The 22,178-nt window shown below is 39.9% G+C and overlaps 1 protein-coding gene across 2 annotated transcripts; it reads left to right on the top strand.

The window, feature by feature from the left end:
• The first annotated feature begins 784 nt into the window (after window positions 1-784).
• Window positions 785-21,701, top strand: AKR1A1 (aldo-keto reductase family 1 member A1). 2 transcript variants are annotated; one of them, XM_062581121.1, is made up of 9 exons: window positions 785-833; window positions 3,101-3,196; window positions 7,544-7,663; window positions 9,318-9,469; window positions 12,300-12,495; window positions 13,089-13,288; window positions 14,280-14,352; window positions 15,848-15,934; window positions 19,633-21,701. In XM_062581121.1, the coding sequence occupies exons 2-9, from the start codon at window positions 3,107-3,109 to the stop codon at window positions 19,696-19,698; spliced, it is 984 nt and encodes a 327-aa protein (XP_062437105.1). In that variant the 5' UTR covers window positions 785-833; window positions 3,101-3,106; the 3' UTR covers window positions 19,699-21,701. The 2 variants fall into 2 exon arrangements, with proteins under 2 accessions (XP_062437105.1, XP_062437104.1); XM_062581120.1 differs by lacking the exon at window positions 785-833 and adding an exon at window positions 1,341-1,423.
• The last annotated feature ends 477 nt before the right edge of the window (window positions 21,702-22,178 follow it).

Raw genomic sequence — 22,178 nt, 5'->3', positions numbered from 1 at the left:
CTTTCAACCTTCTTGCACAAATAAGGAAATGCATTCTTGTGCACCTGCAATAAAAGGTGCCCACGCCCTCTCAGGAACTAGCACTTCCTTCTCCTTGTTGCACCTTTTAGCAAAGAAGTGAGAGCAAAATGAACTTATCTGGCATTGTGCATTCCCGAGATTCCTAGTATTTAAGACTGCACATTAAAACAGAGGAAAAATTTAGTCTTTCTGCCAGATAAAGTACCTAATCTTGATGGTTATGTTTTGCTTGTAATTTCCCTTTGGGTGCTGCAGACTATCAGATGCATTACTCGATGTGCTGTGAATAGGAGAGTCAGAGCGGTTTGGCTTAACTGCTGGGAACTGAACAGACGGCAAAGGAAAAACAAACAGAGCAAAGCTGGGGAATTATCCCCGAGGAGACTGGCATCTGTGGCACGGCAGGCTGGCAGCCAGGCCCGCAAGGCCTCGCGGCACGGCATGGCAGCCAGCTTCAAAGCATGTGCCAGGAGGGGAAATCTGCAGCAGCCCCTCGCCGTGGCAGAGTCTCCTCCCTTCGTGGGGAAACGCGCACCGCCGGCCTTGGTGCCTCCTCCTGGAAGGGCCCATCCTGCGTTTTTCAGGCCGGCTGGCACGCTCTGCCCAGCGCAAGCGCCCGCGCTTCCCCCCTCCCGCGCCGCCGCGGCAGCGCCGCGGGCCCAAGCGCCGCGCGGGGCCGGGGGGCCGGGCCGGGCCCGCCGCTGCCGCCGCTGCCGCCGCTGCCTCGCAGCCCGCGCCCGGAAACGGAAGCGCTGGGCGGCAGCGGCGGCGGCGGCGGCAGCGGGGCGAGCGGGCGGCCGGGCGCGCGGCGGGTGAGTGCGGTGCCTGCGGCCGCGCCGCGCCGCCCTGCTGCGGGCGCCGCCGGCGAGCGGGCAGGGAGGAGGAGGACGGGAGGCGCCCGCGCGGGCGGGCGGGCTCGTAGCCGGGCTTCCGCGGCGTCTGCCATTTATTATATTTATTTATTTATAAAGGTGGAAGGCTCGTTACTTGGGATTAAAAATGAGCTATACCTATGGGTTGATAAACTAGTGTAGTTTATACTTCTCTGGTTGCCAGTACCTGCCCCCAGTCGTACACGCCTAGGTGCGTGTGGGAGCAGGAGAGGCGAGTGTTGTTAATCCAGACCCACGTTTTACTTGTTCAGAACTGATTTGCTTTTATATTTATTTTTTTGTTCTTAGTATTTCTCAAAAAACAAAAAAGCTTCCAATTTCTTAATGATCAAAGTGATGATGATGAGTGGACACTGTTGTCTCCTTAAATCTTCTTAGGACAAGAATCTGAGTGGAAAGTATTAGTGGGTGTTCTAGAGTTTCCAATTCTGGAAATCTTCCATTCTTCCAGAGTCTGTGGTTCTGCTATCTCTGCAATGTTAAAGTACAACAGTATTACATGAAATAAGGTGATTCTTTGCAAATATGCTCTGATGCCAGTTACTGATTAAACACATGTACCTTGTCTTCTGGGCTGAAGTGTTGCATTTATGATGGTTGTGTAAGCTGGATGTGTGAAGTGTGTTGCTACGTTGTTTGTGTTATGGACCAATGTGAATCAAAAAGTCTCTAATTGCATTGCATGATATGAGAAGGTGCTTTTATTTAGGTAATTAAATCCAGGTAAAAAATATGAGTGTCCATTTGTGTGTACTAGACTGCAAAACTGCTACGCTAATTCAGGAAATGTTGTTGCCAGTATTACTCGGACTCCCTACCTCACATAACTGATGTGCACCCAGAATCTGATTAACTGGTGACAGCCTTCAACACCAACATCTGGACTTAATGCAGCTCAGTGCAGATCCAAAACCATTAGTTAGTGTTTAACTTCTCTACTCTGTCTCTGTAAAACAAGTGTGCTGTTCCTTGTCTATATAGTGTAAATCTACAAAAGTATGCCCTGAGAAGCTAAGCGTGAAATTGAAAATACAAACTTTCTGTGTTACTAAATCTGTCAGTAGGGACTACCTGTATGAGGAATCTGATCACAATGTTGTGGAGAAGATAGAGCTATTTTGGGCTAGTCTGTTGTGTGAATGCTTTACTTTGAAAACATAAATTCTTCCTGCAGAGATGGTCTGAAACCCAGCGTTGCATGCTCTTGTGAATGTTATCTGTCTGAAAAAAACGAAACTAGTTTGGACATTGCTGAACTTGGGAAATAACTTCCTCAACTTCTGCTGAAATCAGCCAGTTGGCTCTGGAATACACCCTGAATGTGGTTTCTTCTTAATAATTTCCCCAGAAAGATATATTGTGAGGATGTTGGGGGACACTGCAAAACCTTCCTTTTTGATTAAAAAGCTTTTCCACTGTAAGCAGATTGCTATTTGCAGCAGCAACTGATAACAGAACAAAGGTTCCAGTAGGATCTCCTATTGAATTTCACATAGGAAGTGCTTGGATATCACAGTATTAAACATGAGAGAGAAGCACATGATCGAAGTGACTATTTGCTTTGCATAATTTTTTTTCCTTCTCCTTTTAGCAACACAAGAATGCTACTGGTCTGTGAATTTTTGCTAAACCAGTGTGTGACCGTTTCCACAATGGCAATAACAGCTATTACATTCACATTCTGTCTGTACTTGAAATGCATCTCATGCAAGAGTTGAGGTCTGCTAGTAGTAGCTAGTTGATAAAAAAGGAAGACCATGGAAATACCGCATGCTAATCACTGAAAAATAAACATCTTTTGCCCCTTTCTGCACCATCAAAGCTTACAGCTGTTTTATTAAAAAAAAATCACTTGAGATTCTTTATTAAGTGTATGTTATTGCACACTGCTTTGTGATACACTTCTCTCTCAACTCTCAGAAATCTTAAACCTAAGCACTGTAGAGGAGAAAAGAGAGTAAGAGCAAAGAGACAAAAAGGGCTTCTATGCTTCAAATACCTATTGATCTCCTTCACACCAGTGAAAGCTGTGGAGAACCTACTTTGCTTTGTTCTAGTGTAACAATAAAAACATCAGGACCATTATGATTTTTCTTCCCAGCACAGAAAAAGTAAATTTTTGCAACTTACAAAATTGGTGCAAAAACTTTGTTTGTTTGTTTGTTTTCTCCCTTATTCTTCTGTAGGTAAAAATGTCTGCAGTATGCAACTTCCTTGTGCTCCACACTGGTCAGAAGATGCCTCTCATAGGACTGGGAACTTGGAAAAGTGACCCTGGCCAAGTAAGCACGGAACAAACTATAAATCAGTATTGTCTTCTCTCAACTTGTATTTATATTTTGAACGTGTTTTTTGAAGAGCCTAGATTTTGTTTATTTTTTATAAAACACTTCCAAAATGCAAATAGACATTGGGCCTGGATCCTTCACTTGAATGGATATAGCTTTAGGTCTACTGGAGTCAGCGGAACTTATGTATAAATTTGCACGATTGAGGTTTTAGGACACAAAACCAGAAGATCCCTTCATGTTAACCCAGGCCTCGGGTAGTGGTGCTCTGGGAGACAGATTCAGAAACAGTCCTATCAGTGGGATGAGGAGCTCCAACTGGGAAAAAACTGTAGCTGTAACATGGTGCCTGACTTTTCGCCTGATAAGGCCTCAGGCTGCCGGCTTGACCGAGCATCCGTCTGGTTTGAGCTGTGATGTAACTGAAAGCATTATTTTGGGAGGCAAGAACCCTAACTGATCTTGTAGTAAGTCCTGTTCCAGTGGTCAGCCAATGTTTATCAGGAAAACTAAGTACTTGTTCAGGTCCTCTTGCTTTTAGAGTAGGAAGGCTAATACTATTAGATGCACTCTGCTTCTAAATGCAATTTGTTGGCAAACAGCAGACTTGGGAAGAATTCTCTGTGATGCTACAGACAGTCTGTGTGAACATCTGTGTGTTGTGGGCTGTGCAATACTTCTATCCCTTGTCTTTCTTTTTATTTCTATTTCATTTAGTTAAATGATAAATTCATTAGGGCAGAGACAGCCTTTCACAGCGATCATGTGCAATGTCCCGCAGAAGGAGTGTCCTCTTGCTTGGTGGAATTCTTAGTTGGTATTGTTGGTTTAATCTCTTTCAGACTATGTCTCTGCCATTGCATGTCCATACTGTAAGCATTGTGTGTTTTGCTGTTACTCTTGTGTTAGCTTCATGATGGTTTGATTCGAAACAATAGGACTACACTTGTTAAACTGCGCTCATGACTTTGAGGGAAAGTTAAAACACTTCTCAAAATGACCCATTAAGTAGTTCTGTCATGGCAGTTGGAGGAAAAAGTGGGAAAACAAAGCTATAAAAAATTAAATCTATTCAGAGCCATGTTATTGTTGGTCTTCCTCTCCAAACAACCGTCGGAACAGTAGATCTGTTGGGAATAGAAGCTGTACTGATGTGGAAGTTTAGTTGGTATGAAAGCTCAGTCAACCTCTTAAATGAGGACAAGAATGAATGTTCAGCTCTGTCTGTTAAAACAACAACTGCCAGCTGAATTATGTTTATTAACATGCTGGAACATAATGGATGAATTCGTGTAGACTCAAAGTAATTTTTTTTTTAATGTGTGTTCTACTAAAGCAAATGCCTGGGACTGAACAAACAAAATATTATCACATTGTTTATTTTATGCACTATCTGTCTGGGAAAAGTGCAGTCTTAAAACCTGGGAAGATCCTACTTGTGCACAATTTAAGCCTATTCCAGCTGGATTTTGCCATAGTAAGCAGCATTTCCAGCAGCTGAGCCTGGAATGGAGTCTCTTACTACAGATTCCTCTAGGGTTCTGTTGAAGTCATTGGGAGTTACTGTTCTAGAATGCCTACTACTTTCAAAGAAGTGTTATTTCAAAGAAGTATTATTGAAGACGTGATCTTGAGAGTACATTGATGGAAGCAACTACAGTCGTGTGGTCAAGAGAAGCCTAAAGGGAGGCATGCTGACAGTTTTCACATGTGATAAGCCCTTGCAAAGGGGAAGATGATGAATTTGATGTCTGAGGAATCAGATGAGATACCAGGGCCTTGCATCTTGGTTGCACATCTAAAAAGTTTTGAACATAAAGATAGCTAAGCATTGACACAGACTATCATATATAAAAATGGTTTTGACAAATGTTTGTAGGAGCGGTTTAGGCTTAGTTGGCCCTGCTGTGGGGTGTGAGGGTAAACAGATGATTTCTCAAGATCCTTTCAGACCTACTTTCTGTCTTTATATGTTGATGGGTAAATTAAGCTGTCGGACTCAACTTGCCCAGTGCAAAATGAATTTAGTAATTTTACCTTCCATGGCAGTACTGGCAGACTACGTTAAAAGATATAGAGAAAGTTTGAAAGATCCTGTAGCTATTACTACTTCACAGCACCACATACTCAGGGGCATTTGAATCTCCCACTGCTTCCCTTGAGCATCCCCCCTCCTTGAAGTGCATGTACCTGCCTGAACTTAATTTCAAAAATACAAAACTTTGTTAAATGTGAGCAAGAAGAGTACTTTGTTTTATATCTATTACTAGATTTTTTTTTTGCTTCCAAGAAATTCTTATTTACACATCTACCCATGACTGTTTGTCTTTTGTGTGGAACAGGAGCTCTCAGTTCAAGCTGGAATATTTTAGTAGGCTGAGAACAGCTTACCTGAGTAAAAAAATTGCCAAAATCCACAAGCCAGATTAAATGACTAGTCCTAGTTTCTCAGTGTAGGAGTTTAAATAAACACGCTGAAACACAGAAATACAGCCTCCTGTTTATCATCTTGCAGAGACGTGTTTGGAGTGCTGTATTCTTGTTTTTCTGCAAGTGGTGCCTGCTTTATGGCAAATTCTATGCCTGTTTGAATAAGAATTTGGTAAAAATTTATTAGGTTAATAGAAATAGGAAAATGCTATGGATGAAGAATACTCTATTCATCCTTTCCTCCCCCCCCCTCAAAAAAAAAAAAGTCCCAGGAAAACAGAACTTAGCATGTCCAAATCTTTGGTGAAAGTATATTTGAACTTTTATTTTTCTTTTATCACAGCAGATGCTTCTGCTCCACAACTTTCATTGATCCAAGTCATTACTCTTCACCTTCTCCCACTGTGGATATTCAACCTAAAATAGCCTTTAATGTGTCTCAAGTTGTGTTTAATGTATCGGAGGTACTATGACTTTGAATTACTATGACCTTGACTTACACCTCAGGAGAAGGGTCTTTCTTGTAGTGAAGTCAGGGCTGTACATACCATCCTGCTAAAGAAAGGAAGAACTTGCTTAACTGTTCTGATGAAAGTGCTTTGTCATTCTAGCTAAGGAGAACTAGTTATAGTCCACGTTTCCTCTAAAAATGCCAAAGAATACAGTCAGAATATCCTATGTCTGCTCTTACTGCAGTTCTTGAAAAATAAACTTATTTCGGCAGTAGGAGAGAGACCTTTTTTGATTTACCCCTTTTTTTGAGTAGCATCTGAAAGCTAGACAATTAGTGTTTTGAATTGGAATTAATTATTTTGTTAGCTTTAGAATTGAACATGCTGTAAATAGAACAATCTGTACAATCTGTAAATAGATCATTCACCCATTGTATCAAGCCTCACACATGGTGTACAATCTTCCACAGACTTGAGAGACAAGTTGGTAAAGAACAATATACAGAAATCTGCAGAGATAAGGTGTACTCTTACTGTAGCACTGAAGAGATGGACAGATCTTAAAGAGAACACTTGCTGACTGCCCCTAGAGACTAAACAAAGTATGTTTTTATCTCTCTGGTTCATAGACTCGCAACATATTTGAAGCCCATGTGTAAATGCATGTCCTGTTGAGTGCTTGTGCCTCATCAGTTTTTAAAAGCCGAAGCTGCTTTAAAGCAGTGCCTTCCTTCCCAACTATTCTGGCCTTTGGGCAACAATACAGAACAAGGGGTGTGCGCAACGGCAAAGCAGAAGGCACAGTTGTGAACATCAGGAGCTCTCGGGTTGCCTGCACGCCTTGGGTTAACATCCAGCAGTGTAGTGGCTTTTATTGTTGTGCAGTCAGTGAGGATGAGTCATGAAGAAAAATGTGCCATAAAGTAACCGTGCATTTTAGAAATAGGATGTGAGCAGTTGAATCAAACCTGAAGTCTGGTAACTCTGGAATTAGAAACCTGACTGTTCCTCTGCTGGAGAAAAGGCTGTACCTTCCAGGACTGGCTGACGTTGACTGGTGGCTGGTTAGTTTGTCTTCCTAAAGCATGACTTATTTGAAAAATGCTTCTTGGAACTCATTTGGTACTTGAGGAAAATGTGACAACTATATTTAAGAACAAATTGCTTTTCTGTCTAATGAGTTCTTGCATGCTTGGCCTGAATGCATGTTTTCTTCTTTCTCTTAAAGTATCTACTAGTGCTTAGCGCTTCACTCATAAAGGCTGTACCACAGAGGACTGTATCCTATTCATTTTGGGCATCTGTGCAACAGCATGGTGTTATTTAGGTCTATACTTATGATTTAGGGGTGTTTTTTTCTTTCCTCTCACCACCCATTAAGTCTTTAACTGTTCTTTTTTTCCCCAGTAATATGTTCTCTTTTCATTGACTGTGTTGGCTAACCTGTTTCTGATTACAGGTGAAAGAAGCAGTGAAATATGCCCTAAGCGTGGGCTATCGCCACATTGACTGTGCGGCAGCTTACAGCAATGAAGCAGAGATAGGTGAGGCTTTCCAGGAATGCGTTGGGCCCAACAAGGTAAAAAAACACAAAAAGCCACCATACTGACTATACATTTTATCAACATTGACAGCTGTACCTGAAAACAGACTATGAAGTTAGCATTTTGAGGTTCCTCTCCTAGTCTATCCCAGCTGTTTGGTATTACTTACCAGGAGGAGGCATGAAAGAAAGCTTTCTCTCTTCTAGAACTGTACTGGCTGTGAGGAGGAGGAAAGATTATCCAGAATATTTGCATGGAAGCTGCAGAGGAAAAAAATGACCCCTCCCCCTTGCCAAAGGAAAATCTCAATTTGGATACTCAAAAATAGGAGGTTCCCAGAATCACTAGCTATAATGGATAATCTTTGCCATGATTTATATGAAAAATTACGCTAGTTTGCCAGTCTAGAACAGTACGCAATGCTAGCTAGCCACAGGAAATTCAGTGACTGTGATTTTGTTGTTTATAGATCAAATACAAGTGAGTAATTAGGTATCTTTCTTTTATTTTTTTTTTTTCTGTAGCAGTAGCTGTATTTGATACTTATGGTAGCTGTGAGTGTAGGACCTACACTGAGAATCCATGGCCTAGAAGTGAGAGGCATTCCCATGGATGAACTCAGGTGGAATCTCGAATTTGGCCTCTTACTGTTGTTGGCCAAAGAAGTCAGGAAGTTTACATGAATATATAGTTTCTGGGAAAGAAAGCTTTCATGTTCTTGCTTTCCTCTTTTTCTTGTGCTTTAGGGCAATCTCTTTGTTATGTGATTAGCTCCTGAGAGGCTGTTTTCAGCTTGCCCCAGGGATTCCTTCCCACTGTCCAGATAGTGGTAACTAATGTAGAGAAGCACTTTTTCTTTTTTTTTTTTTTTTTTTTTTTTCCCAGTTCATATTAGCTAGTAACTTAAAGCTAGAATTTTTAGAATATCTTTTTCCCTGAGCACAACAGCCAGTATATTAAACACAGAAAAACTCAATGATGGAAGGAGAGAAATTAAGGAATTAATCATTCCAGCTTCTACAGAGCATAAGACTTGAGTGAAATTTGGCAATCAGATCTCACCTTTGCATTTTCTACTTCATAAATAGCCAAGATTGATTTTTTTTTTCAATTCTGGACCTTATCCTTCCCATAAAGGCATAGGGCACTTAATTCTTAGTGCATTCTTCCTAAAACTTTTCTTTTTTTTTTCCCAAGTCCAGTGCAGGGGATTGGGGAAGTATCTTTTGTTTATTTTCCCATGTTCTTTCCATAAGAGGCATTCTTAGTTTATAACATGTAATGAGTATCGTAAGTTAGTGAGTTGTACCTAGGACAGGTGAATTGTTAAAACTAAATTACAAAATTTGTGTAAGAGTAATCTGAATAGTCTTTTTCTTTTGGCCAGATCTAGCTTAGTAGCAGCTTTAGGCCTTGAATTGGAGAGTTTGGAGAAATATGTGTGGGTTTGGGTTTTTGTTTGTTTGTTTTGTGAAACTTCTCATAATTTTCTAAATGTATTTGTGCTTTAGGACTTGTCAATGCAAACGTATAGTTCTCTTTCCCATTTTCCTTGCAGTATATTTTTTCAAGGTTTAATTTGTGGGTTTTTTTAACTAAATTGCTTTCTTTGTCTTAAAACTGAGGGATTACTGCAGTTCTTTTTCTGAACTTGTTCCAGTAAATTGCACTCTTTTCCCTTTCTTAAAGGTTATTAAGAGAGAGGACTTATTTGTAACATCAAAGCTCTGGAATACCAAGCACCATCCAGAAGACGTGGAGCCAGCGCTGAGGAAAACACTTGGAGATTTGAAGCTGGCTTACCTGGACCTGTACCTCATGCACTGGCCTCATGCCTTTGAGTAAGTTCTGCTTAAAAAAAAGAAACCCCAACCAAACAACAACAACAAAAAAAGTCAGTTTTACATAAATGTCTGATTTTATATCCTGAAGAGTTTCTTTCTGGGCTGTGTATTTCTTCTTGCAGATATTGTCTGCAAGATGTTTTTTACGTGTGGCTAATAGCATAACCCTATAGACTGTTGTGTAGGATCCTTCTATTTTCTTCCTCATAATCTGTGCATTTATTAATTTGGGATGAATTCACATTCACAGAAACAACTGTTCCTATCTCATTTCTGTTCTTTGAATTTGAACTGGATGGGAATTTGGTTAGTATTAGATTTGTTGCAGGACTGAAAATACAATGGAGAAGACAGACTTCTGTTACTGTACCAAGAGACTGTAAATAGAAAAGGGATAATTATTCTCATTATTTAGCAATGATGAGTCCACAAAAAAAAAAGAGTATTAAGTATTTGTTTAAAATCCTTGAGCTTTTACTGAAAATTGTACTTAACAGTGAGAAAACTAGACACTGAAATGATGGTCACTAAATGTCTGTTAGTTTGGTGTAGGTGCCAAAAATAAGTAATCAAAAGTAGTCAAACTGTGAAGAAACTGTAGGTTTCTTTTTGAATATTATTTTAATTTCGGTGAAAATTGCCATTTTTTACCAGTTGAGAAGCTAGCTCACTGTGAGGAGGATCTTTCTCAAGTTAAAATACATTCAATACATTAGAATTCTAAAGCCTTCCCCTTGGCACTAGGAGTGTGCGGCTGCTGTTCTTGGTTCTGCCATTTACCTGCATGATAGTCTTGAGGAATTCCTGTCACTGCTTTGTGCTTTCTATTTTTTTTTTTTCCTGAAAAATGAGAATTAAATGCTTCATAAAGAAGACAACACTTTTTACTAATAGATACTAACTGTATCACAGTGGCCAAGCTTGTGCAGTATCACACTGGTATTTGTATGAGGAGGAATTTAAATGACCTCTTATGACACTTTAATTGCAGTAATTGTAAGATTTGAGGAAAGAGTAGGAAAAGTTTCTCCTCTCATTGTAAATGGTAAATGTATTTATCCTACAACACTGACAGAAGTGGAGTTCATTATTTTCCTGTATCTGTGGAAGCAGTAATATTTTTTTAATATCTTTTTTTATAATGAGCTAAAAAAATTAACTTCTGCCTCAGAGACTGTTTTCAAGGAGACTGCACTCAGCTGGGCAGACCCTGTCAGATTCAAAGGAGCTTCAGTCTTTTTCCTGAAAAAAAAAAAAACTTCCAGCCATCATGTGAACTGAATTTTGCAATGTGTACCACACCGGTGATAGGAGGAAAGACCCTTAAATTCTAAATATACTCCTCAGCCTAACAGAATGAGGAAATGTTTTAAACCAGAGCTGGTCTGGAGGAAGAATGTCTGTTTAAAAATTACCCTGTTTTGAAATAGGTTTGTTTTCAGTCAATTCAGAAACCATCAAAGCATTGTGTGCTTGGATGGTGATGTCACGTAATATAAATAATGATGTGTATTTAATTACTCTAAATAAAAATTACTTAAACTGCTCATGGAAATGAAAAAAAGTTGATGAGTGATATTTTCATAAAGCAGTTTCATATTTTCTCGTTCAAAAGTATTCACTCTGTTTTCCATTAGCTCTACTTCAATCTACTTCAATGCTTAATTAGCTATAAAGTCTGCTGTATTGAGAAACTGAGCTAAAGAATGTTACTTCAACAGGAATTTAAAACAGACTTTTATATTAAAATCACAGTTCCTGTAAGTCTAGAAAATAACCTCTCAATTTACTACTGTTGGCATATAAGATTGTTTTTCTGTGCTGGGAGCTCCTAAGTTTTTCTAAGTTATTTTTTGTTCTAGATCTATCAGCTATATGAACAGAAAACGTGTCCCCTTGCTCCTAGCTGCTGCCATCTTTCACATCATTCACTGTTTAGCTAGTGATGCAAGACAGCCTCTGAGATCTGACCTAGCAGTATCCCACAGTGGTTATGAAGCAGCACTCTCCCGGTAGAATTGCTGGCACTCATCCAAGCACAGATTGCTCAGAGACCAGTTATAACCCCTTTACAGTATGGTGGTATCACTTGGCATAACCAAGTTCTTTGTTATTTTTATGGGCTGGTATGATTAACTGGGAACACACCTAACCTACGGGCAACGTGTACAAGTTAAGACTTCTGTGAGAATCTGTACTTGCATCCAGTGCTGACACTGCTACAGAGCCCAGAGGGAATGGGAAAGCTAGATATAGTCTCTCCTAGATATCCCTTAAACCAAGATATTTTCATAGCAACTTCAAATAGACTATGAAGAATATCAGTTCTAAAAACACAGCTTGAAAAACAAAAGCTGCCTCTGAGTTGCTCCTCTCTAAATCAGCTGTTTTGCTAGAGTCAAAGTGTGTGATGAACTGTTGCTTGTATACAGTGGCTGCCTGGGGACATGGAGTCGCTGCCCTGTAGGTAAGTAGTTCTGAGTACTCTACAGCAAATTTAAATAGGCAAAACAGTGTCTAAGGCAATTTCCTGTAGGTTAAGTCAGCACAGGTGAATTCAAAGGAAAAGTTTGTTCATCTTATCATAGAATCAGTAAGGTTGGAAGGGACCTCTGGAGATCATCTAGTCCAACCCCCCTGCTCAAGCAGGGTCACCTAGAGCATCTTATATGCTATCTTGCAAACTCTGTAAACTGTCAAGAATGTTTTAAAGTATTTTTTTGTTTGTTCTTTGTGGATTTTATTTATTTATTTATTTTTAGTGAACAACCGATAAAATAGAAATCATCATGTGGTATGCACTTATATTTTTTCTTTGATGCTATAGACGAGGGGACAATCTCTTCCCAAAGAATCCTGATGGCATGATACGTTATGATTACACTGATTACAAGGATACCTGGAAGGCTATGGAAAAGCTGGTAGAAAAAGGCCTTGTGAAAGCCATTGGGCTGTCAAACTTCAACAGCCGTCAGATTGATGATGTACTTGGTGTGGCCACTGTCAAACCAAGCGTGCTCCAGGTAAGATGAGTAAAGGAGGGGAGAAATGCCTTTCTGGTGTTTGTCCACAGGATTAAAGAACTGCAAAGCATCGCTACCCATTTAGCGCAAAATGCACAGCTTCTGATGTACAGGGAGGAGTACAGCCACCTCTACAATGGAGTAGGCATGCAGTGGAGGCCTTTCCACTTGGACAGATTCCTTGGGGAGAAGGTCTCTATCCATGTCCTGTGGCTGTTTATGCCTACTTAGTTGAATAGGAGAGTTTGGTGCCTTCCGTGTGAGGAATGATTAGGGATTACTTAGTTTGTAAGAGAAAAAGAGCAAGAGGGCTAACTTAACTCATTCTGCTACAGAGCTTCCTTGCTTGTTGGATGATCTATTAGATACCCAGCACTCTAGAAATGTATTAGAGCTATCCTTCTTTTGCTGTAATCTTAGGCTCCAAGAGTGTTTTTCATTCTCCATGTGGTAAGTTAGAGGCTTGTAAAGTTTTTTTTGAAACTGGAATGAACTTCCGTGGTGACTGGTGGCCATGCCTTTGACCTCCTGTTTGTTTAGAGTTTTGTGCTGAAATCTTCTCACCAGGAACTCATTGTGTGTTGCTTTAACAGGTAGAATGTCATCCTTACCTAGCTCAGAATGAGCTGATAGCTCACTGCCAGAAGCGAGGACTGGTTGTCACTGCCTACAGTCCACTTGGCTCTCCAGATCGATCATGGAAACATCCAGATGAGCCTGTGCTTCTAGAAGAACCTGGAATCAAAAAACTGGCAGAAAAATACAGCAAGTCACCTGCCCAGATCATCCTCAGGTACACAGCAGTTGAAAGAGAGTGGAATTGCACCTAGCCTTAATAAAGTAAACAACACAGGATAGAAGGGAGCTGCTTGTAGTGCGTGTTTTTTCCCCATTAGCGGCGAGTTAGAATCTCAGCACCCAAAGCAAACACTGTTGAGTACTTGCTTTACAGAGTTGATGGAGTGGATCCTGCCTTAGAGCTGGGAGATGGACAAGGTTAAAAGGGTCCATTCCTGGGACAGTCCACTACCACCTTTGCTATGGAATTGCAGTGGGACAGCAGGGAGGAGCGCTATTAAGGCAGCAGTGCACTGTGTTTAGGTACTTCCTGCTATGTTTGCACTGGCCAGTTGCTTGAACTTTTGAGCTTTTGCTGCTGCATTCAAATGGTCTCCAGGAAAAGCTGCTGAGGAAGGTCCCTATACTGAAGAACTGTTTGCTGTTCTGTTTTTATGTAGCAGAAGCCAGCTACTGGATATTGGGAAACAAGATGGTTCAGTGATATCCAGAAAGTGATCAGCATCTTCTAAAGTAGAATTGGATCTCTGTCTTCATTTTCTGCCTAGTTTTGTGTCTGTCAGTATCACTAATACAACCTAGGGCAGCAGCAAGATACACTGATAGTGGAACATGTTTAAGACTGTGCTTAAGCCACTAGATGGGCACTTGAGGAATTTGGGTTTTCTTCTAGTCTCTCAGCAGTTGTCACACTAGAACGTAATAAAATGCTTAAGTCCATTTTTCTGACTATTTCTTGGTCTTCTGGCTTAAAACACCTGAGACTGACTTGCTCATAAATTAATCCACTGACCACTGTTTTGCTTGAGCGTGGTGATACTAGGTTCTAATATAATGCCTATTGCTATGTGAGCCCTCTTCTGGATATTTTTACTGCATATAAAAACATGAATGGTTTCTCTGCTGTCACAGATATCTGTTCTACTGAAACAAATGTCTGGGTTCTTGGGCTGCGTGCACAGAAAGTCTGTGTCTCCTCTTAACAGGTGGCAAGTGCAGCGTAAAGTTGTTGCCATTCCCAAGAGTGTCACCCCTGCTCGCATTCTGCAGAATCTCCAGGTAAGCAACCTGATTCCCTTCACTATAAGGCAGCAATTTAGTTGGAGGACAGCAGATTCAGCAGCGCTCTTTTGTATGAATAATATAGCGTCTTATCACTTGCATAAAGAACTGAGGCACTTGGCCCGTGCTTGTTCCTAAGTGCACGCACTCAGAAGGGAGGGTAAAGATATTTGGTAAACAAACATGTCAAGTCCCAAGCAAATAAGCACGTGTGTGTGTGCATGTGCACATGCACAGTCTTTTGTTGTCAGAAGTCTAAGTGAAAATTCTTTATCAATTACAAAAGACAGTATTTACTGATATTTCTGAGTTTAAAAATTTATTGAATGTTATTAAAGACTTCCTTGTTCAGTGGTTCTTATTTACAAATAACATTTCTGTAACTGAGGACTGGTGGTTTTCTGCAGCAAACTGCCATTCTAATGATGCTGAAGGTAGAGGATTAGTGTGATTCACTTCTGTTCTGAAATTAATTCACTTTACTTCAGCAATTACTTGAAAACTCTGACTGACAGCAATTTGAAGGGACAACTCTGAATCATCTCTTGTGATCTTTATTAAGCCCTTAATCATACAGTTTGGATGGTTACATATATGTTTTTAAGATAGGATTTGTTTGTGCAGCTGTTACTCCCATTAAACCAAATTCTACCATGTAGTATGCTGCTAAAAATTTTGAAAAATGCCAATAAATGCAGTGCAATTATTTACTCTAGCCTTAGATTTACATAGGAACAGATTGATTTCAATAGGCAGCACTTACTTGGAGAAGCAGTCCCACTGATTACTACCTTTGTGGAAGAGTGCTATGCAGGTTTAGAATTGGCAAGTGAATGCAGACGTCAAGCTTTAAGCCTTTGTTCAGTATTTGTTATAAAATGGATTAAACTACAACTGCATATTTATAAACAAAAGATGAAACTTTGCCTGAAGCCAAGATTTTTAGATAGATACATAACTTCAATTTATCAGAGCTGTATGGTAATTCTCTCTATTTGAAGCAAGAGCATATCAAAGTTGCAGCTTCTGAAGACTTGTGAAATACTATAACGAGTAGCATCATGTTTAATTTACTTTTATTTGGATTTTAATGCTAGGATCTAGAAACTCTGATACAGCATTGAGGATTTATTTTTGAAACTCTAGAAGAATTATTATGTAAATGACTTAATAATTCCAGTCTCTTTTGTGAGTCTGTGTTTGCAACACTTACAATGTGTCATTGCGCTGTTATTTGAAATTAAATGCTCAAATAGTCACAATATCTCAAGTCACTGCTGCTGTTTTCATTCTGTCATGGTTTACTGAGAACTGGAACTTTTCTGCATTTGAGTTAGTCCTGCTGCCTATGGATCCATGGAGAAATTCAGGACACAAGGAGATGATTGTGACTTACAAAGTAAACAAAACCAAGAAGCAAAATTCAGCAGGAATTAAATATGAAAAACACATGATTATTGAATGAAGACTTTTTTTTCCCCCTCACCCATAGGTGTTTGATTTCAGTCTCACAGAAGAGGAGATGAGCCACATTGGGAGCCTGAATAAAAATTGGCGTTACATTGTGCCAATGGTTACGGTAAACTTCTCTTGTGTTTCTAATAGTTTTGATTATGTTCACTTGGTCACAACTTGGAGTTTCTGCATTTCCCCCCCCCCTTTGCTCTCTCCTGTCAGAACTACTTATAAGTAAGAGTGCTACATCTTTTTAGGGTGTCTAAGCTGGAAGAATTGTTCAAAATATCTTTTTTTTTTCCAAAAAGCTATGCTTTTCTGTACCCATTTTCCTCTTTATTTCTGCCATTGATGATTTTTTTTTAAATCCTCATTGCTGAACTTTCCATGAATCTTTAACCAGAATCCCTTCTTGCTTCAGATCTCTCAAAACTGCTGCTGATGTTTTTCTCAAAATACAAGTACTCCAAGGCCTATGCCATTCCTCCAAAAGTACTCCTTGTTCCACTGGTCCCCATCTGCTTTGTCTATAACCCATAAATTTAGTGAAGACTCTGTGTGCAATTAGTTTTCCACCTCCATCACAAAAGCCATGCAAGAGGGAATTTGTCCCTTCCACTGGATGTACCTGTTCCACCATTCTTGTAACAATCTTCCTCCAAAATAAGGTGTTTGGCTTTGGCTGTGTTATTCTTCTTTCTGGATCCTTTAGCAGCAGCATCCATTAGCATCATCACTGTTTCCTTTATCACATGAAACTTTACTTCATATGCTATTACACACAGTTTTATTAGACACACCCATGCCTTTTTACAGTCTCTCTTTGTTTTTTCTTCTGTTATATTAAAGAAACAATCTATTTCCTTTTTTCCCTCATTGCAGAAAACTTCAATTCTTTCTTATTTCCTGTCTTTATAGTTGTGTTCATCATTTCTTACGCATGTATTGTCCTGCTTCTGTCCATACGAAATACAGCTATTGCCACTCCCTGATGGGCCACTGGGTTAAAAAAAAAAGGCAACTGTAATAAATATTGATGATTTATCCCTTTGCTATGATACAGTACACTGCATAGATACAGTAGGCCTTTGCACAAATTTAGAAGCTGTAAATCACGCCCTTTGCTCTCAAGCAGTATGTCTGCCTTCCTGTTAATTCTTCTTGGATAGTCAGTGGTTGCTGGCTCTAGGAGTTCTTTGGGGAAGGCATTTCTCCAGAATTTATCACTGAGTTTTTTGACTGCTTAAGAGCATATTAAGAAGTGGACTACAAATTTGAAAAGAGAAGTTTTAAGTATATTGAACTGTTGTCTTGAATCAAGGGTAGATATTTGTTACAGCTTTCACTGTTTATCACACTGTGGCTTCAGGGTCATGATTTGAACGGTAGGATTGCTTGAATACGTGTGCGTTTGTATAGATACCCCTCTCGCCCCACCATCCCTGCAACCAAAATTTTTTGTGCTTATGGATTGGGAGTCCGTATGCCACACTGCCAGCTTTGCTGCGCACATGGGTGAATGCAGTGGTGACAAGCACATCTGTTGTTGACAGTATGGTTCTTTCAAGTATTTTGCTAGTCATGCTGCCAACAACGTTGTTTTGTAAATGAAGCTGCAAAATACATTTCAAATGCAGGTTGGGCTTGGACTAGCCAGGGATAATTCATGTGCTTTTGTTTCCTGGGAGACATTATCAGATCACAATGATTCACAAAGAAGAGATGAAATATAGTTCAAAGTGCTGGTCCATCCAAAGAGAAAAAGAGTGAATGTGATCCAGCTGGGCTTCAAAGATACTGCCACATTGTCACATAACAGGACAGGAAAAAGCAAGATGAGGAGAATTAAAATGCGACTCTGTAGCTGTAAGATCTCTAGTGGAACATTTTGTCTTCTGCCTGCCCCTCTGGGCTTATCAGAGAGAATTTTCATCATCTCTGAATTAAAACTAAAATTTCTGTCTAACCTTTTATGCCTATCTCCTCTATGAATCTAATTTATAGCGTCTGGATTTCAGTGTGCTACGGCAGTGACATCAGAGCTCCTGTTATAACTGACAAGACATGGTTTTTCCTTGCTTTACTGCATTGATACATAACCACAAGGTCTTTCAGATGTGCCGTTTTCCTCCATATTGTTTATTATTATTATTATTATTTAAAGTCTGTAGTTACATTTGCATGTAGGCATTTGAATAACGTTGCTGGATATTTGAAAAGATCATCATTGGGATAGAGATTGAAAACTGTTCAGCCGTACTTGGTACCAGCCTGAAACCCAAACTTCTGGAAACACATAGCAGGCCAAAGAATGTATTTAAAGGAAACGTGAATGACCAGAAAGCAAGAGAGGAGGAGTGACAATGTTCTTGTGCACATAATTATCTGTCTGTTTTTGATAGTTAGCTACTGTTGATCTATAGTGTGTTCATTGGTGGATTTTCCCCTTCACTGCCTTCCCTCCAGTTCCTGGGGCAGCTACTGTTTTGGCATGCTGCTAACAGGAATATTTACTTGAAGAGCTATTCTATATAGTGAAATATGGGGAAGAAATGGGCAAAAAATATGGATAGAAATTCCAGCAATATGAGGAAGTTGCTGTCTTTCAGTGGAGTATGAGGAAACATGAAGACACTGTGACCATTTTGTCCACGGAGTTTTACTGATGGTCGTCAGTTGATAGTTTTATTTTAGTCTGAGTGTTGGTAAATATTAGACTTTAATGTCTTCATTTTCTGCTCTGTAGTGCCCCCAAGTGACTGATTTCATACTACAGTAGTCCTCACGTAAACAATTCATTACTAGGAATTCCAGTTGTTGCTTTCAAATGCAGAATTGATACTGAAAGCCAATTAAAGGGACTCAGTAGTGGGTAGTTGGTTTAAAAGGCCCTGTAATTTTCCTCTGCCCTACTCTCCCACACCTCCGTAACATTTTGAATAACCTTTAATATTTATAGATCATCAATGATATCTCTAACATCGTTTATATTCAATAATTAGTCATTTACTAGAAATTTTAACTGAATGATGCCAGCCTGTCACTCTAAGGAGGTGTATTTCTTCACTAATACCCCACTTAAAGTCCTTCTAACTTACAGATTAGGGTAAGGTTTTACCCCAGCTCCTCAGTGAGTGGGAGTGTTGCAACAGATGGAATGCATCTAGGATTGCAGCCCGTGTATCTGAGTGGGGTGTAGGAACTGGGACTTTTGTATGGCTGGGTCTGCTTTTGGGACAGCCTGAGCCTCTGTTTCCTTATTCGTGAACATTAATTTCAGCACTCCCATTTCACAGCTGGAGAAACTGCTCTGCCTTGGAAATATTCTTAAACTCACAAATGGAAAGTGCTGTGAAAGAGTTCAGTGACACTATTAGTGCTTCAGTGTGTGACCTTGAGCAAGCTATTCAATTTGTTTCATCATGTCCCTCTGTAAAATTACATCCCAGCTACTCCCTGTCTTGGAAAAATAGACAAAATTCTGATTTTTATAAAGTGTTTTGAAGTGTGCATGTTACAACACTTATTCAATAGTGCTAAAAGGCAAAAGGTTTTACTTCTTAATCCAATTTTTCAAGACTTAGCAGCTGGAAGAAAGACTTTTCCTTGAGGCTACAGAAATTTTTTGGTTTGTGTTTCTCTTTCAAGAAGTGCTAACAGCACTTGGAGTAGAGGGAACAGCTCTTGCTAAACTAAAAGAAAAAGATGCTTGCACATGTTTGGGATAGGAAGAATTTCAAACGCTGCATGGTTTAGATTTGTAACTAAGAGTAAGATAAAAAAAAACGTTTTCTGACTTGAGCTTGTCTGTTTGCTTCACAGATAAATGGAAAGCTGGTAGCAAGAGATGCTGGACACCCCCATTACCCCTTCAATGACCCCTATTAACTACTAGAAAATAAGGTGTTAGAATAACATATTCCTTGCATGCTCTTCCACAAGTAATTGTTGCCACGATTTATCAAAAATCCTGTCCAAATAAAGTCTTCCTCTCTGAGCAGGAGGCCTGAGAAGGTTTACTTATATACTGCTTTTAATTGACCTCCTTTCTGGAGATATTAGAGCTTCCATGTCAGAGTTTGTGGGATTTATTACAATGACTGCAAGCTTGCTCCTGGAAGCACTGAATGTGTTGTGGATTAGATAAAGATTGGAGGAGTCCAAATCAAGCTCCAGACACTTTGTAATTGGGCTAGGGCAATAGTTGGGATTTACTGCTTATAAAATGGTTTTGAATTCTTTAATTATTACCATGAGAGGGCGGGAAAAAAAGAGGGGAATGGAGAATGCAGTAGCATGAAAGCATGTTCTGATTAAACTGCTCAGTTATTGACTTCGATTATCTTTATTAATGTTTTTATATGGGGAACAAAGTGAAAGTGCTATGGTTGCACTGTGTGCGTAAAGCATTCCTTACAGCCCAAATAACCAGCCACATCCAGTGCATTTTGTTCCCTTTAGAGTACTTGTGAGACTTAAAAGAAAGAAAACAGAGATCTTAAGTTTCATGTTGATTTGAGGGAAATAAATGCATATCCTGGAGCAGGCCTTCAGTGCAATCTTGTTGCTTGTCCCATGGATTGTTTAGCTCAAGCAATAGTCCCATCCCCAAAGCATCAATAACTTTGTTAGCAAGTCTTAGAGAAATCCCTCCTGCCTTACCCATAATGTTGTCCAGTGTGTCTTTACCAAAGATGTCCAGTTTGAGTTTTGGAAGATCACAGAATTAGTTCCTGAGTATACAGTACGAGCAGACGTGTTAGAAGGCCCATTCTATTTTAATGCCTCCTTTTAAACTACTGTCCGAGCTGGGACTTGGGCGAGCTGGTCCTGTCCTACATTTCACCACTGATCTGCTGGTGACACTGGACGAGTCGTTTGCCTTTTCCATACCTCTGTTTTCCAGCTTACCATGTCTCTGTGTTACTCTGAGGCAGGGACTAATTTACTGAGTGCTGATATACCATTGAGCACTACTGGACCTCTAGCATTAACAACATATTGTTTTAATCTCTTATTAATGATTTGTCCAGCCATCTGAGTATAAAAGGGCATAAGGTGTTAATACCTAACTGCATTCTGATAGTTCTTTGTGGCCTTACCAATGTTTAACTTTTTGACTTTCTCTACCTGTAAAATAGGATTAATGGTTATTTGCCTTGATGCAGAAATTAAAAGGCACAGTTTCTAACAGCTTATCAGAATAATAAAAAAAGGAATTCTTTCAGAGCCATTGATGCCATTTGGAGAATGTCATAGGCAAGAGTTCTGGTTAACTGCTGGATAAAGAAAGCTTAACTAAATGTAAGTGAAATAAAGAGTACCTTTTTTTTCCCCGTAGTAACAACCCTTTGTATTCAAGTAGTTCAAAAACTTAAATATGTGTTATTTTAGTTTTGCTAACTTCATTTCATTTGTAGTAGGCCTATATTAAAACTGTATATTCATCTCAAGCATAATGCAGGCCAATGTCTCCTCAAGTGTTTTCTGCCATGAGCTGCACAGCATGCAGCTGAACTAAACCAAATCTCTTTATTTAAAGATTACAAAATTGATAAAGAATTTATCTGTCCCTCAATAAAGTTCATCAGTGCAGTCTACTGCTGAACTTACTTGAGTGCAGAAAACTATTACAATTCAGTTGGGATTCTTTACTAGACTGGATGTTTTTTCTAAGGGAAATAAAATCAGTGTTGGTTGTTCATTATTCTGATCAAATGTGGATGACTTTTGAATATGGTTCTTGCTTTAAATCAGTAAGCAAGCAATTTTACTTTGAAGATGCTATGTGGAATGCTAGCAGCAGTCATCCTGTCGAGAAAAATGGCTTTTGTCACTTGTGTTTCCACTTGTATGTTTGCACGCTTTAAATAAATACTGTATTCAGTGTATGACTTTGAGACTTTTTTCCCCTTCCTCTAATGTCAAGAGCCCAATTAACTTTTTCTAGTTACTTCTCTAAGCAAGAGGATATAAGTAAGGAGGCGGAGAGAAGTCCCAAGGAAAAGCTGGTAATCCTCAGCTTAAACCCTCATCTCTGTTGCTGCAGAGGAACATAGCACAGCTGAAGCTGCTGAACTCTTATTTTGAAATCGCACGGGGGGGAAATGAGCTTCCAGGTCTCCACCAATGCGTGTGCTGCTGCTGTGCAAGTTTTCTGGAGGTCTCTGCTGTCACAGCTGCCGCAGCCATGTCTGCGTTGTCTGCTGCGGTGCATGTGCGCTGGAAGAAGCAGCAAAGCGCCCGCCTGGGCTTCGTGGGAGCCCGTTAACTGCTCTCGCCTTCAGCTGATTTCGCAAGCGCGTCGGTGCTGCCGCCGTGCCAAGGGTGCTGGCGCCTCCCGAAATACAGGGGAGAGGAGCATGAGG

This window comes from Rhea pennata, chromosome 8 (genome assembly GCF_028389875.1).
Source record: "Rhea pennata isolate bPtePen1 chromosome 8, bPtePen1.pri, whole genome shotgun sequence".
NCBI classification, from domain to species: Eukaryota; Metazoa; Chordata; class Aves; order Rheiformes; family Rheidae; genus Rhea; species Rhea pennata.
The sequence above is the reverse complement of the archived record's forward strand: the minus strand, read 5'-3'. Positions and strand labels throughout refer to the sequence as shown.

Coding starts and splice junctions, on each gene's coding strand:
- AKR1A1 (XM_062581121.1), top strand. CDS start 3,107: ATGTCTGCAGTATGCAACTTCCTTGTGCTCCACACTGGTCAGAAGATG. Junction 12,496..13,088: donor TCAAACCAAGCGTGCTCCAG/GTAAGATGAGTA, acceptor TTGCTTTAACAG/GTAGAATGTCATCCTTACCT. Junction 13,289..14,279: donor CCTGCCCAGATCATCCTCAG/GTACACAGCAGT, acceptor TCCTCTTAACAG/GTGGCAAGTGCAGCGTAAAG.